This window comes from Narcine bancroftii, chromosome 4 (assembly GCF_036971445.1).
Source record: "Narcine bancroftii isolate sNarBan1 chromosome 4, sNarBan1.hap1, whole genome shotgun sequence".
Classification (NCBI taxonomy): Eukaryota; Metazoa; Chordata; class Chondrichthyes; order Torpediniformes; family Narcinidae; genus Narcine; species Narcine bancroftii.
In genome coordinates this window covers 33,152,148-33,167,364 of record NC_091472.1, presented here as the reverse complement: position 1 = coordinate 33,167,364, position 15,217 = coordinate 33,152,148, and the positions used below count along the sequence as shown (strand labels likewise).

Here is a 15,217-nt window from a genome sequence, read left to right as displayed (position 1 = left end):
ATCTCCTGCATTTGCCAACCCCCCCACCACCTTTTTGTTCTGACACCTGCCGGCATTCTCTCCTACCTTGATGAAGGGCTCAAGCCCGAAACGTCGGTTATGTATTTTTACCTTTGATATATAAGGGACGCTGTTTGACCTACTGAGTTTCTCCAGTATTTTGCACTTTTACTGGAAATATACCATTGCTCTTCCACCAGCAAAATCCTGAAAGTCCTTCCTTCCCAGTGTAGTAGGTATCCCCACACCTCAAGGAACTGCAGCATTTGAAAAAAGCAGCTCTTGAGGACAAAGAAGGATGGATAATTAAACGCGGGCTCAGTCTGCAAATCCCACAATCTTGAAATCAATCAACAAAAAAAGATCTGATCAGACTCCAGAGAACGGTCATCACATCCCTGGCTTGGAGAGGTTGCCTGAGAAGAGTAGGACCCAACACGAGAGAGTGTTCCCATTCACTTTGGTCTATGATATTAGGCTTTAAGTCCCATCAGGCATCTTTATTGCAAAATAAAGTGCTTGAATGTACAAATATTTGCCGTTGGTGGTAGGGCAATTACGAAAATCATCAGATGGGTGGGAACCTCCTTTGCATGTGTCGGTCCTGGCGCAGATCCCGCCCACGTTCCTTTAAAAGCTGCCCGACCCTTTCTTCCCAGTCCAGGTCGTGTTCCGCACAGCTGGGACGTGGGTTGTGTCCTGCCTTCCCGCCCCCCCGCGAAACAGCTGCCATCATGTCAGGAATGGCGTCTCGGATCAAGAAGCAGAGGGAGCGGGGGATGGGAATCGGCTCCTGGGAGCAACCGGTGAAGTTTCTCAACCAGGATTACGAAGCGCTCCGGCAACATTATTTAGAGGCGGGAAGCCTGTTCTGCGACGAGTCGTTTCCTTGTTGTCCTTCATCTTTGGGTTACAATGAACTCGGACCTGGTTCGTACAAAATTAGAGACGTCGAGTGGAGCCGCCCGAAGGTATTGAATTTCTTTAAAAAATACATCGTTGTTAGAGTTTAACTTGTGGTCATTATTATTTTTCCTGCTGTTGCAATACAAGAGCGAACTTGCCCCCTTAGTACAAGCGCTGCACCCAGTGATGGGCAGAGATTGCCAACCCTACAAACTTTAGGGATTTAATTAAAAACCTTGCAATTAGCCCGTTGTTAGAGTTTAACTTGTCATTATTATTTTTCCTGCTGTTGCAATACAAGAGCGAACTTGCCCCCTTAGTACAAGCGCTGCATCCAGTGATGGGCAAAGATTACCAACCCTACAAACTTTAGGGATTTAATAAAAACCTTGCAATTAGCCCGTTGTTGGTGAGTTGATGGACGGAAAAGCTCTTCCAAAGTGCTCACTGCGGTAACAGGACCAAGATGCAGTGAGTTCAACCTGAACGCCGCACAGAAGTAAGCCTCCGAGTCGATGCTAACTTGATTCTCTCTCTTTTTAAAAAAGAAATTCTTTCTCCTTCCTCTGCAAGCTGGGGTTAAGGAACCGACCAACCTGCTCGTCTTGGTCGAGGAGGAGGCGTAGATCAACCCCGCGACGAGTCAACCCGAACTCGATGAAGTTGCCCTCACTTCCAACTTTCTCTTGTTGTAAAATTGCAGCAATTTTTTTTAAAGGAGTGTCTGGTTTTCACGGTCGGTGACAACAGGAAGGTTGCAGAGTGTCCTTTGTCACCACGGATTATGTCATTCCTGTCCAAACAGGTGTGTCGCAGGAAACGGGTTGGCTGGAGCCTCCTTGACTCGTGATGAGTTATTTGCACAAATCCGCAACGACGCCTGTTTTTGGATTAAAATGAAAACTACAGGCGTGGTAATCTTTAAATGTTAGTTTTAAAATCCTGATTCATTGTCTTCAGTTTTGAGAACTGCTATAAAGAACTTTCTTTTCAAAATATTCAAATTGTTGTCCGAACTTGTAAATACAGGAGTTATATCCAACCCATCCATCTATTAATCGGGTTGAAATAAACTTTGCTTGCCTGTACATGGGGGCAAAGTTGGTTATTAATTTTGGTAGTTTGTTAGGCAAATTGTGGGAAGCTTTACTATTTTTGATTTAAAAAAAAATGTGTGCTGGTAATGGTAATTAAATTATTAATTTGAATCAAAGATCCAAAATGTGGACTGATCATTTCTGTCTGTGGATGCTGCCTGATCTGTTCTGTTCCCACCAGCTGCTTTGTTTACCCTCTACATGGGCTTCTTTCTAGTGAAGCCTTACTTGAGACTAGCACCTGTTGGATTTTAGTTGAAGGCCTTCCCTTCTGATAAAGCTGCTGAGGCTTTATTACAACCTGTTGACATTGATGTCCTGAGGCATTTAAAACTATTGTACCTTGTTTAATGGCATATTAAAAGTAAACATTAAAAAACTGGTCTTGCCTTTTTTCTGAGCTGATTATAAATCAGACCCATATCTTCAATGAGATAATTAGAATTCAAGAGGCCTGAATGATGTTCTTGAATTTCATGGGAACCCATCAGTAATGTGGAGAGACAGCTACAACAGCCCAGAATTAAAATTTGCATGTGGGAAAGTCTGCTTTTCCCATTTATATATAAAAAAAAAAGTTCTGGTCAGAGCCAGTAGAGTTTGATCCACTGTTGTATATGAGAATAATGTGTTTAAATTTTGTAAATTTTCTGTTTAAAAACAAAGTTGAAATCTGGATCACATTGTTTCCGAATGACCTAAAAGTGAAAATTTGATTTTTCTTCTGGGCTAGAAGATCCTGTATAAAACCAGATTAAACTGTCACTGGCATCCTTAAATCTACTTCAAAAATTAACTATAAATTGAGTTGTATTATTACACAATATCCTTGATGTTGAAAGTAGGCAGTGTGGTTGATATTATTTGTATGAACTTTCATAAGGAGTTTGACAAGGTCCTACATGGGAAGCTAGTCCAGAAGGTTAAGGTACATGAGATTCCAGGTAAGATGACTAACAGGATCCAAAATTAACTTGAAGTTGGGAAGCAGAGGTCAACGGTGGAAGGATGTTTTGGAGTGGAGCATGTTTTCAATAGTAGGAGTTTCATTTGAAAACATGGATTTTATCTAAGACCACAGTAGGATCTGGGTGGGGCATTGCCTGATGAAACCTAGTCCAAACAAGAGTGAAGTGATAGGACATGGGCAGTAAATGGTAGGGCACTAAGCAATGTTGTTAAATGGGAAACCTTGGAGTTCACGCTCCTAGTTTCCTGAAAATCTCATGATGTGCTTGCCTTCATTGGGTAGGTCATCAAAAATAAAAACTGGGTTTCTGTGTTGAAACTTCAACAAAATGCATGAAATCTCCTCTGCTGTTCAATTAGGCACAATAGAAAGGATGTGATTGACCCAGAGAGAAAATGCAATGGAGATATGCCAGGATGATGCCTGAAGTGAAGGACTTTAGTCATGAAGAGAGATTGGATAAGCTAGGTTGTTTTCACTGTAACAAATTAGTTTGAAGGGAATAAAATGTGCAAGACCATAGATAGGAGAGAAAAGCAGAATCCCTGGAGACTTCTGAAATCTCCACTATACCTTTCTTTCCTTGGATGCCACCTGACCTGCTGAATTGCTTCAGCTGTTTCTTTTTTTGGTCAATTTTTTCTTTCCTTTGGTAGTGATATCAACATTAAGAAGTTATAGGTTTAAGGTAATAGAACTAAGGCTTTAAAGGGGATTTAATTTTTTTTTAAATATGGTAAACAGTGTGCATATAGAATTCATTACCAGAGGAGGTGGTGGTGGTACTAGGTTTTGTGGGGAACTCTATAGGCATGACATAAAGTGACTCTAGATCTGAAGTGGGAAATGACATTGGTGCAGATGAAGGTAGGTGGGGAGGTTAGAATGGGGTCAATTTTTCTGCTGTTCAACTCTATGCTATTAGTAACCTGCAATGGTGTGCTTTCATTTTGCTTTGCTACAAGAAAAGAAAACATTTTCACTTGTCTGTATGTTTAATTACTATAGGATCTGTGTCCAAACCCTGAATTTATTACTGGAGGAATATCACGCACTGATATCTGCCAGGGGGCACTAGGTAAGACACTTCTACAAGCGTTTATTTGGAATGTATATTTGAAATTGAAACCTGCAATTGGCTCCATCTTGGGTATTGCATTTTACAACCTTCCCCCCCCCCCCCCCCACCACTTCATTTAACCTTAAAGAAGTAAATGTCCATTCTTTATTTTTTTAATTATAGTTAAATATAATTAATGCAAAGCTACTTAATTTATTTCATGAGGCTCCCTGTCACAGTACAGGAATGGTGTTTTTTCAAACCACTCACAACATACTGTGACAAAGGTATGACTCCTTATCCAGCCTGCAGCCAATAGAATGAATGGACATGGCATCCTCCCCCAGTCATGCAACTAGGTGGGACTGTCCTTGCCTGTTCAATTTTGTTTGTATCTGTAGTCTGTGAATTATCAGCAATAACTCTGCTTGTACTGTGGGTCAAGCAGCACATAAGAGGTGGTTGATATTTTGGGTTGAGTAGAGTCTCAACCAGAAATGGCAATCTCTTTGCCTCAGCAGGTGAAGCTGGCTTCACTTGCTGAGTTCTTCCAGTAGTTTTATTTTGCTCCAGGTTTTGGGACCTCTGGTATCCCCAAGCAACATTCCTGTCTCTCTTCCTATTTCTCATTTGCATTTGTCAATCTGAAGACCGTGCATTCACTAATATTGGGCTGAATGGAGTCTGTCTTTGGCCCTTTTTGGGCTTGGTAATTCCAATACGCTATAAAATTGTGTCCATTGTTTTATTCTCCAGAAATCGTGGCGTTATCTGCAGCTCTACTGCTTCTGCCTTAACTTGCATCATTTTGTTCATTTACCTCTGGCCATCCTCCTCTACTGAAGTAATCTACATGGCAAATTCCACTTTTTCACCATTGTGAATAGGTCTCCAGAGATCCCCACCCCCAACTAGAATTTTAATTTGTTACCTGTAGGATCTTGGTGGCCATCTCCATCATCTTAGGGGTAAGGTTTAAGTTTATTTGTCACGGGGTACAGTGAGAAGGGTTCTTTTGCACCCATTTGGGTCATCTTTAACACCGTAGTCATGTGAGTTAGAAGGACAAGAGCACAGTTACAATGGGGGGGGGGGGGGGAGGGAAAGAGTTCATTCAAAGCAAAGGCAATAGGAAAGCACTATTTCAGAGTTCATTCAGGCGCCTAAAAATGCGTGGAAGAAACTGTCTAAGTCTGGTGCACTATTCACTCCCTTGAGCCTTCTTCCTGGTGGCCCTTTAGTACATTGATTGTATTTCCTAGGCCACAGAAGGTAAGGATGAAGCCTGGGGGGGGGGGGGGGGGGGGGGGGGGGAGTTGGTGTTATGTTCTGATCTATTTTCACCACCTTCTGAAGCTTCTGATCTTGAGCAGAACAGTTCTAAACTATGTCGCGATGCAAATAGAACGGGGTTTGAGATGGTTATGTAACCTTGGGTCTGCTGTTTCTACTGACTGATGCAGAAATATTTGAGTCTGAAGTGGATTTTTTTTAAAACACAAAAATTTTCTAGTTAGCAGAGCGACACAGTTAGTGCAACACTATTATACTTCCAGCAATCAGGACTGGGGTTCGAATAACACTCTCTCTGTAAGGAGTTTGAACGTTCTCCCTGTGTCACAAGATATTCTCTCAGACTTTGAGGGAAGCTAATGTAGAGATTACAGGGGCTCCCAGAAATATTTTAAATGTTTTAAATGTGCTCCCAGAGGATTGGAGGGTAGTTCATGATGTTCCATTGTTTTAAAAAGGCTTCAAAAGTATCCTTGTAAATTATAGGCTGGTGAGTCTGTCAGTAGTAGGTTAAATTATTGGAAGGTGTTCTCAGAGATTGGCGAAACAATTATTTGATAGTCAGAAACTGGTTAGAGATGGTCAACATGGCTTTGTGTGAGGTTGGTCTTGTTTAACACATCTTGCAGAGTTTTTTGAGGAGGTTACCAGGAAAATTGATGAAGGAAATGCTGTGGATGTTGTCTATATGGACTTTAATAAAACCTTTTAGAAGGTCCCACATAGGAGGTCAGGACAGTTCAAACACTAGGTATCCATATGAAGTAGTGAATTGAATTCCACAATGGTTGGATGGGAGAAGTCAGAGTAGTGGTGGATGATTGCTTCTCAGACTGGAGACCTGTTACTGTGGTGTAACTCAGGGATTGGTGCTGGGACCATTGTTGTTTGTCATCTATAGCAATGATATAGATGATCAGCAAGTTTGCAGATGACCCTAAGATTGGAGGTGTGGACAGCGACGAAGGTTTTCAAAGCTTGCAGAAGCATCTGGACCAGCTGGAAAAATGGTCTGATAAGTGTGAGGTGTTGCATCTTAGAAGGACAAACCAAGAAAGGAGATGATCAGTAAATGGTAGGGGAACTGGAGAATGTGGTAGGACAGAGTGATTTGGGAATAAAGGTACATAATTCCCTAAAAGCGGCATCACAGATAGATAGGATTGTAAAGAGAGCTTTTGGCATATTGGACTTCATAAATCAAAATATTGAGTATAGGAGCTAGGATGTTATGGTAAACTTGTATAAGACATTAGTGAGGACAAATTAGGAGTATTGTGTGCAGTTTTGATCACCTAACTACAGGAAAGATATCAGTAAGATAAAAAGATTGCAGAGAAGATTTACTAGGATGTTGCCCAGACTTCAGGAACTGAGTTACAGGGAAAGGTAAAAACTGGTTATGACTTTATTCCCTGGAGTGTAGAAGAATGAGAGGAGATTTGATAGAGGTATTTAAAATTACGAGGGGACAGACAGTAAATATAAATGGGCTTTTTCCATTGAGCATACGTGAGATACAAACCAGAGGACATGGGTTGAGAGTGAAAGGGAAAAGATTCAGTGGGAACTTCTTTACACAGTGAGTGGTAAATGTGGGTTCAATTTTAATTTTTAAGAAGAATTTGGACAGGTACATGGATGGAAGAAGTATGGTGGGCTATGGACTAGATGCAGGACAGTGGGACCAGGTCAAAAAAAAATGGTTTGGCACAGACTAGAAGGGGCCAAGGGGCCTGTTTCTGGGCTGTAATCTTCTGCAGATGGTGAGTTTTGTGTCAGTGGTATGCAAACTATTAGAGAGGATTCTTAAGGATAGGATCTAAGAGCATTTGGAGAAGTGCAATCTACTTGGGGATAGTCAACATAGCTTTGTGAAGGGAAGGCTGTGTCTCACGTCTAATTGTTTTTTTTTGAGGAGTTAACAAAGGAAATTGATGAGGGTAGGGAGGTGGATGTGGACTATATAGATTTTAGGAAGGCATTTGACCAGGTTTCCCATGAGAGATTGTTCCAAAAGTGATGAGGCATGGGATCCATGGAACCTCAGCTGTGTGAATTTTTTAAAATTGGCTTGCATGGAGAAAGCAGAGAGTAGTAGTGGAAGGAAAGTATTTGGCCTGGATGTTAGTGACTAGTGGAGTTCAGCACCCTGTTCTCTTTGTGATTATTTATAAATGACCTAGAAAAATAAGTAGAAGGAAGGGTCAGTAAATTTTCAGATGATATGAAGGTTGGATGTATTGTGGATGGTGCTGAAGGTTGTTGTCCTTTACAAAAGGATATAGACAGGATGCAGAATTGGGTGTAAAAAAAAAAAAAATGGCAGATGGAGTTCAATATGGATGAGTAAGGTGATGCATTTTGGAAGGACAAACCAGAAGGCTAAGTATAGGGTTAATGGTCGGTTACTTAGGAGTGTGGATGAACATACTGCTAAGGGTTCCCTTCTTCCCTCAAGGTTGCTGTACAGGTTGGTAGGATAGTTAAAAGGTCCAAGGGATATTGGACTTCATTAATGGGGGGGGATCGAATTCAGGAGTCAAGAGGTCATGCTGCAGCTGTACAAATCTCTGCTCAAACCACATTTGGAGTATTGTATTCATTTCTGGTCGCTACCACATTTGGAGTATCGTATTCATTTCTGGTCACTACCACATTTGGAGTATCGTATTCATTTCTGGTCACTACCACATTTGGAGTATCGTATTCATTTCTGGTCACTACCACATTTGGAGTATCGTATTCATTTCTGGTCACTACCACATTTGGAGTATCGTATTCATTTCTGGTCACTACCACATTTGGAGTATCGTATTCATTTCTGGTCACTACCACATTTGGAGTATCGTATTCATTTCTGGTCACTACCACATTTGGAGTATCGTATTCATTTCTGGTCACTACCACATTTGGAGTATCGTATTCATTTCTGGTCACTACCACATTTGGAGTATCGTATTCATTTCTGGTCACTACCACATTTGGAGTATCGTATTCATTTCTGGTCACTACCACATTTGGAGTATCGTATTCATTTCTGGTCATCTCATTATAGGAATGCAGTGAACCGAGATTCACTGGTGGTGTGTTAAACTGATGGCTGGCTCTGCCAGCTGGTTCCGCCCCCATATATAACCCTGGTTTCCTGCTTAATCCCTGAGCCCCTCTAAAAACCACTGTAAGACCCTACCCTCAGTTATAAGCTAATAAAAGCGCATGTTCTCCCTCCAATCATGAGAGCATTTATTCGCACTACAATTTATTAGCTTTTTCCCTAAATGATGGAAGCTCGACTTAACCAAATTTGCTGCTGAAAGACCCTCTGTCCCGTACTGGCTAGACTGCCAGAGACGTCTTCCACACTGATGAACTCAGGAAGTCTGCACTCATTTTGAGGGTAGGAACAAAAGGGTATAGTCATCAGGGATTGCACTACATATGATGCTGCCATCAAGGCGTTGAAGGATAGGTACCTGAAGTCGCAAAACTAGGTCCTAGCGAGGCACCGACTTACTCTACATCGTCAACGGCCAGGAGAGACCATGAATGACTATGTGCTGGATTTGTAGACGCTTGCCAAGAAGTGCAGGTACAAAGCGGCTAAGGGCTGCGTTGTTGAGGCGGAACAGATCCAGGATACTCTTAGTCGTGGGGGTTCGCTTGAGGTACGTGAGGCAGCGACCACTCGAGTCTGAAAACAAGGGCCTGGCTAGTCATGTTGAACTGACCAAATTGTTGAAACAGGCCAAGTTCGAATGACAATCTAGAAGCTAGTGACCTCGCTCACCCAGGTGATCCCTTCCAAGGACCAGCTGCTCCCACTACACCAATCCTAATGGGTGCCACTTCCCATGCTAGGGAGTGCTTTATCTGAGGCAAGAGCCAGCATCCCTGATCTCGTTGCCTGGCTAAAGACTCAGTGTGTTCCAGCTGTGGGAATAAAGGACATTGGGTGATGTTTTGCCGCACGAAGGGAAGCCCTGGGAAGTCTGCGACCTGCACTGCTTCCAGATATGACTCCAACACTAAGACGTCTGCCCTGAATTCACCCAAACCTGCGCTACATGCGGATGGAGGGTGGCAGTGAGGAAATAGTGTGAAAAGGCTTGGTGGCCATCTTGTTGTGACTCAAATTCAAACTTGGTACCATTGGAGGAAGAGGAATGAGGTTGGCCATCTTGCCATGCTATGAGATAGACACCATCTTGCCCATGCAGGGAAACCCAGGATGCTAGGGGCCACTTGAGTGAGGAGTATGGAGACTCCAGGGTCCTAGCTTTGATGGTTCTAGATCAGGAAAGACCTCACCAGCTCAGCAACTCCATAGTAAATGTGAAGGTAAATGTACATTGCATTAAATGCCTAATTGTTACAGGCTCCACTGAAAGCTTCATAGACTCAAGGACTGTACAAGAATACAACCTAAAGATGTATCCTTCCAATTATCAAATATTCCTTGCGTCTCAATCATTCGCACTCTACTTGTATTCAAGAACATTGTATAATACATTTGTCATGGGGGGGGGGGGGAGGAATTTTGTAAAATACATCTGTATGTAATTGATGAATTGTGTGCTCCAGCGCTGTTGGGCATGGACATTCTGTGTCACCTTAAGAGCATGACCTTGGAGTATTGGTTCAGAAAGGAGGGCCTCGAAAATCAGAACCCACATGCAGCCCCTCCACACTGAATATTGACCCCCCCCTCCTCCACCACTCTTTCTGAATCTGTCTTCTGACTGCAAACCTATTGCTACCAAGAGCAGGAGGTACAGCACAGTAGACTGAGAGTTCATACAATCTGAGACACAATGTCTGCTTGATGAAGATATCATCAAACCTAGCACCAGCCTGTGGAGAGTACAAGTGGTGGTGATAAAATGAGAAAACAAGTCCAGGCTAGTAATAGACAATAGCCAAACTATTAACAGTACACACTCCTGGATGCATACCCTCTCCCTTGAATTTTGGACATGGTGAATGATATTGCACAGTATTGAGTCCATTCAACCATTGACATGAAGGCTGCTTATCACCATTTGCCAATCTGTTCCGAGGACCGTCCATGTACGGCATTTGAGGCTTATGGTAATCTCTATCAATTCCAGAGGGTCCTTTCAGTATTACTAATGGGTTTGCTATCTTCTAGATGCAGATGGACAGAATGGAGGATGAGTATGAGTTGAAGGCTATCTTCCTCTACCTCAATAATGTCACCATCTGTGGCCATACCATGGAAGTCCATGACCCCAACCTCAAGCTTTCTACATGCAGTGAAGCCCCCAGGTTTGACCCCGAGCCCCCGCGTCGCGCCCCCGCGTATTCAGGCCTACATAACTGGCTATCCTTGGCTACGTGGTGGAGAATGGCATCATTGGTCCCGATGCCAATAGGATGCACCCCCTTTTAGAGTTCCCCATTCCCAGGACCACAAAGGCTTTGAGGAGATGCCTGGGTTTTTTTTTAATCCTATTTTGCCCAGTGGATCCTTCGATATGCTGATAAGGTTTGCCGTCTCTTAAAACCATTATTTTCCCCCTCTCAGCTGAAGCCCAAATGGCTTTTAACTACCTCAGAAATCACATTGCGAAAGCCGGCAGGCACACAGTGGACAAGAATATACCTTTCCAAGTGGAAAGCAACGCTTTGGATGTAACCCTGGCCACTTGGGCAGGCTGGTTGCATTCTTTTCTCAGACATTGCAAGGCCATGAGCTCCAGAACCCATTTGTAGAAAAGGAGGCTCAAGCCATTGTTGAAGTGGTGAGGTACTGGAGACACTACCTGGCTGGTAGGAAATTTATGCCCCTCACTGACCAGCGCTCTGTCACATTCATGTTTAATAATGTCAAGAGTGGCAAAATCAAAAATGACAAGATTGCTAGGTGGAGGATTGAGTTCTCCACCTACAATTACATTGCCTATCAGCCAGGAGACCTTAACTATATAGAGGAAGCTGTGCCTCTGCACACACCGGCCAATTGCGGTCTCTTCATAATGAGGTCTGCCATCCAGGGATTACCTGCATGGCTCATTTTGTCAAGGTACACAATTTGCCCTACTTCATGGAAGATGGTCTGCATGGAGTATAAGCCGCACTTCTACTGCCTGCAAAGGTGCACCTGATCAAGTCATCCAGTCCCTTTGAACATCTTAGTGTCTTTTATTTTTAAAAGGACTTCTCCCCTCTACAAAGGGGAAAACTTTCTTCTTCACTCTCTTCCTCTCTGTTCCCGTTCGACATTCCATGTCCAGACACATCTACTTCATCAAGCATAAAGGCCCTACATTCCATTTTTGCCCTGTTTGGGTATCCCAGCTATATTCATAGCAACCAGGGCTCATGCTTTATGAGTGACGAGTTCTGTCAGTACCTGCTGGTGAGGGGCATCGCATCCAGAAAGACTACAACCCCTGGGGTAGTGGGCAGATTGAAAAGGAAAAGGAAAATGCCTGTCTGGAAGGCTTGCCAGCTGGCTCTGGTCGATACTATATACTGCAATCAACGCTACTCCTCATGAGCTCCTATCCAATTTCAAAAGAAGGTCAGCATCGCGAACTACACTCCAAACCTGGCTCACTACTCTTGGTTCAGTCCTTCTCAGGAAGCACGTGAGGAGAAGCAAGATCAACCCACTGGTGGAAGGGGTGAAACTGCTCCACACCAATCTCATGTACATCTATGTGGAGTACTTGGATGGCAGGGAGGACACCGTCTCCACCAAGGACCTGGCACCAGCTGGAACAGAGGGTCCTTTGCTTCAAATGCCTTGTGAGACACGGCCCAGTCAGGGCCTCAGGGAATCCAGTTCAGGAGGAAAGTGCATCCCCCTCCGCTGTAGAGCCGGAGACCCCACCCGCCACTCCTCCTCCTCAAGGGGACCAGGAGACTTGAAGAGCCCAAGGCCCTTCCGTGCTTAGGCACTCCATGAGGATCTCCAGACCGCTTAAATTTGTAAATAATTGTATATTTTTTGATTATTTTTTTTCTGAATCAATGTTCTGTCTTCATCCACAGACCCTAAATTCTGCAGGAAGGGGTAAATGCAGTGAACTGAGATTCACTTATGTGTTATACTAATGGCTGGCTCTGCCTCATCTACCCATATATAACCCTGGTTTCCTGCCTAAACCCTGAGCCCCTCTGAAGACCACTGTAAGACCATACCCTCAGTTATAAGCTAATAAAAGCATATATTCTCCCTCCAGTCGTGAGAGCTTTTATTTACACTACAAGATATGGAAGCTATGGAGAGGGTGTAGAGATTTACCATCATGTTGCCTGAATTGGAAAATGAGTTTTATGAAGTAAGATTAACAGAGCTGGGACTTTTCTCTTTGGAGCCCAGAGAATGAGAGGAGACTTGATAGAGGTCTACATGTTTGAGAGCCAACATCTTTTTCCCAGGGCAGGAATAGCAAGCCCCAGAGGACATGTACAAATTGAAGGAAGTTTAGGGGAGACATCAGGGGTGTTTTTTTTAAACATAAAGAAGAGTTGTGGGTGCCTGGAATGCCTTTTCAGGGATGGTGGTGGAGGCTGAAATATTAGGGCCATTTAAGAGACTTGGACAGGTTGGATGAAAGAAAATGGAGGGCAACAGAGTAGAGTAGGCTTGGCATTTTTGTTAAGTAGTATAACAGCACAACATCAAAGGGCCTGTACTGTGTATTGTTCTAGTAAACTGCTGCCAATGTATATAAACCTTGGGTTTTTTTTTGCTGTGACAATGGATTAACTCTGAAGATGGATTCAAGGCTACATTGAAATGAAATGGGAACCTTTTTGAGCATCCCTTGTATATCCTCTGCATTTTGGCATTTTTTAAAATTTAAATTTAGACATGCAGCATGGTAACAGGCCATTTTGGCCCATGAGTCTGTGCTTCCCAATTTGCACCCCATTACCATACACCCACAGTATGTTTTAAACAGTGGGAGGAAACTGGAACCCCTGGAGAAAACCCTTGCAGACACTGGGAGAACATACAAACACCTTACAGACAGCGCAAGACTCAAACCCTGGTCCAGAACCCTATGGCTGGCAATGTAACAGCCACGCCAACCGTATTTGTAATTTTAGTTTTTTTTAATTGAAAATTCCTTTCCGAGGTCTACCAGGAATAATATGGACCAATTCAGTAGTGTGGATGTAAGAAGTCACAAACTCTTTCAATAACGAGATCCACGATCCCTTTGTTCCTTTACCCCACGTTCAACTTGCATTGTTTAGTTGATATAATCTTCATGGTCTTTTTCCACTCTACAAAATTATTAACATCCTGTAAACTAAAGTCCTCAATCATATCTTCCCTCCCCCCACCAAACAAACGTTGCTTTAACCTACAATTTTTATGCAGCGTCCAAATCCCAAGTGTAGGTGGTGAACAGCAGTGATGCCAACAAGTCCTCATGGGACATCCTACTTGGTGCAGGTGGCTTTTGTTTACTGCTACTCTTTGCCTGCCAGCCAGCAGTGCAATCTGGTATTGTCACCTTACTCAGATTTTTTTTTTTTTTGACACTTGTTATTGGGATCAGTGGAAAGGAGCTTCTGGAACTTTGTGAGAAACCGAATCTGACCTCCTAGAGCAGTGGTTTTCAAATTGCGGACATGGCGTAATTACTACTCTTTAGTAGTGCAAAAGAACTGTACACAGTGTAAGCAAAGAAAGGTAAATGGATAACAAATGTAAACAAACTGTGCCACACACAGAACAAAAAGAAAATAAAGAGTACAAGTAGGAATCCTTAAATGAGTCTCTGACTGAGTTTGTTGTTGAGTTTGATGCTGTTCCCGAACATGGTGGGGCAAGTCTTGTGGCACCTCTATCTCTTTCCTGATGGCAGCAGCGAAGCAGAGCATGTGCTGCGTGGTGCGGGTCTTAACAATTGCTGCTGCTCTCCGACGACAGTGTTCCCTGTAGATATACTCCATAATGGGGAAGATTTTGCCTGTGAAGTCCTGGGCTGTGTCCATTACCTTTTGGAGGACTTTACGCTCAGGGATATTGGTATCCCCATATCAGACCGTGATGCAGCCAGTCCGTACACTTTTCACTATACATCTATAGAAATTTGCCAGGGTTTCTAGTGTCATGTCAAACCTCTGCAAACTTCTGAGGATGTAGATGTGCTGATGAGCTTTCTTTATGATGCCATTGGTGTTTTGTGTCAAGGAAAGCTCCTCCAAGATAGTGACTCGCAAAAACTTAATTTTGCTCACACTCTACACCTTTTTTTTCCCTCAATTATCACTGGATTGTACACCTCTGGTTTTCCTTTCCTGAAGTCAGGAATCGGCTCCTAAGTTTAGGTGATATGAATGCACCATTCAATCAAGTTTTCAATTTCCACACTGTATGCGGACTCATCCCCTTCCTTTATACAACCCACTACTGTGGTATAATTGGCAAATTTGTAGATGGTGTTGTTGTATTGAGCCACACAATTGTAGTTGTAAAGTGTGTAGAGCAGGGGGGCTAAGAACACAGCCCTGTGGTGCTCTGGTACTGATGGAGATTGTGGAGCTGTCGTTCTTACCAATCTTCACTGATTGCGGTCTGGAGGTGAGGAAATCTAGGATCCAATTACACAGTGGGGTGTTGATGCCCAGGACTTGGAGTTTTCCCTGCACATCTGTTCTTCCAATTCATCTCGATTATTTGGGGGCCTATCATACAGTCCTATCAAAGATTATTCTCTTTGTTTCTTAGTTCTACCCATAAAGCTTCACTCCCAAGAATATGATCTTGAGCACTGCGGTTATGTTTTTCCTAATCAGAAAGTGGTATACTGGTACTAAGTGGTCACAGGGGCACCCTGGACGATCTGCCTACTCCCTCTACCTACCTCACTAGTCTGTCATCTACTTGAAGCCTGAGCCTTG

At 43.2% G+C, this 15,217-nt stretch overlaps 1 protein-coding gene across 1 annotated transcript in view; it reads left to right on the top strand.

Moving 5' to 3' along the window:
• The first annotated feature begins 641 nt into the window (after positions 1-641).
• The window catches only part of LOC138760433 (calpain-2 catalytic subunit-like), a 93,655-nt gene continuing 79,079 nt past the window's right edge, over positions 642-15,217 (top strand). The window contains exons 1-2 of the mRNA XM_069931015.1: positions 642-971; positions 3,982-4,051. Of these exons, the coding sequence (XP_069787116.1) occupies positions 735-971; positions 3,982-4,051 (307 nt within the window). The 5' untranslated portion in view covers positions 642-734. The remainder of the gene's footprint in view (positions 972-3,981; positions 4,052-15,217) is intronic.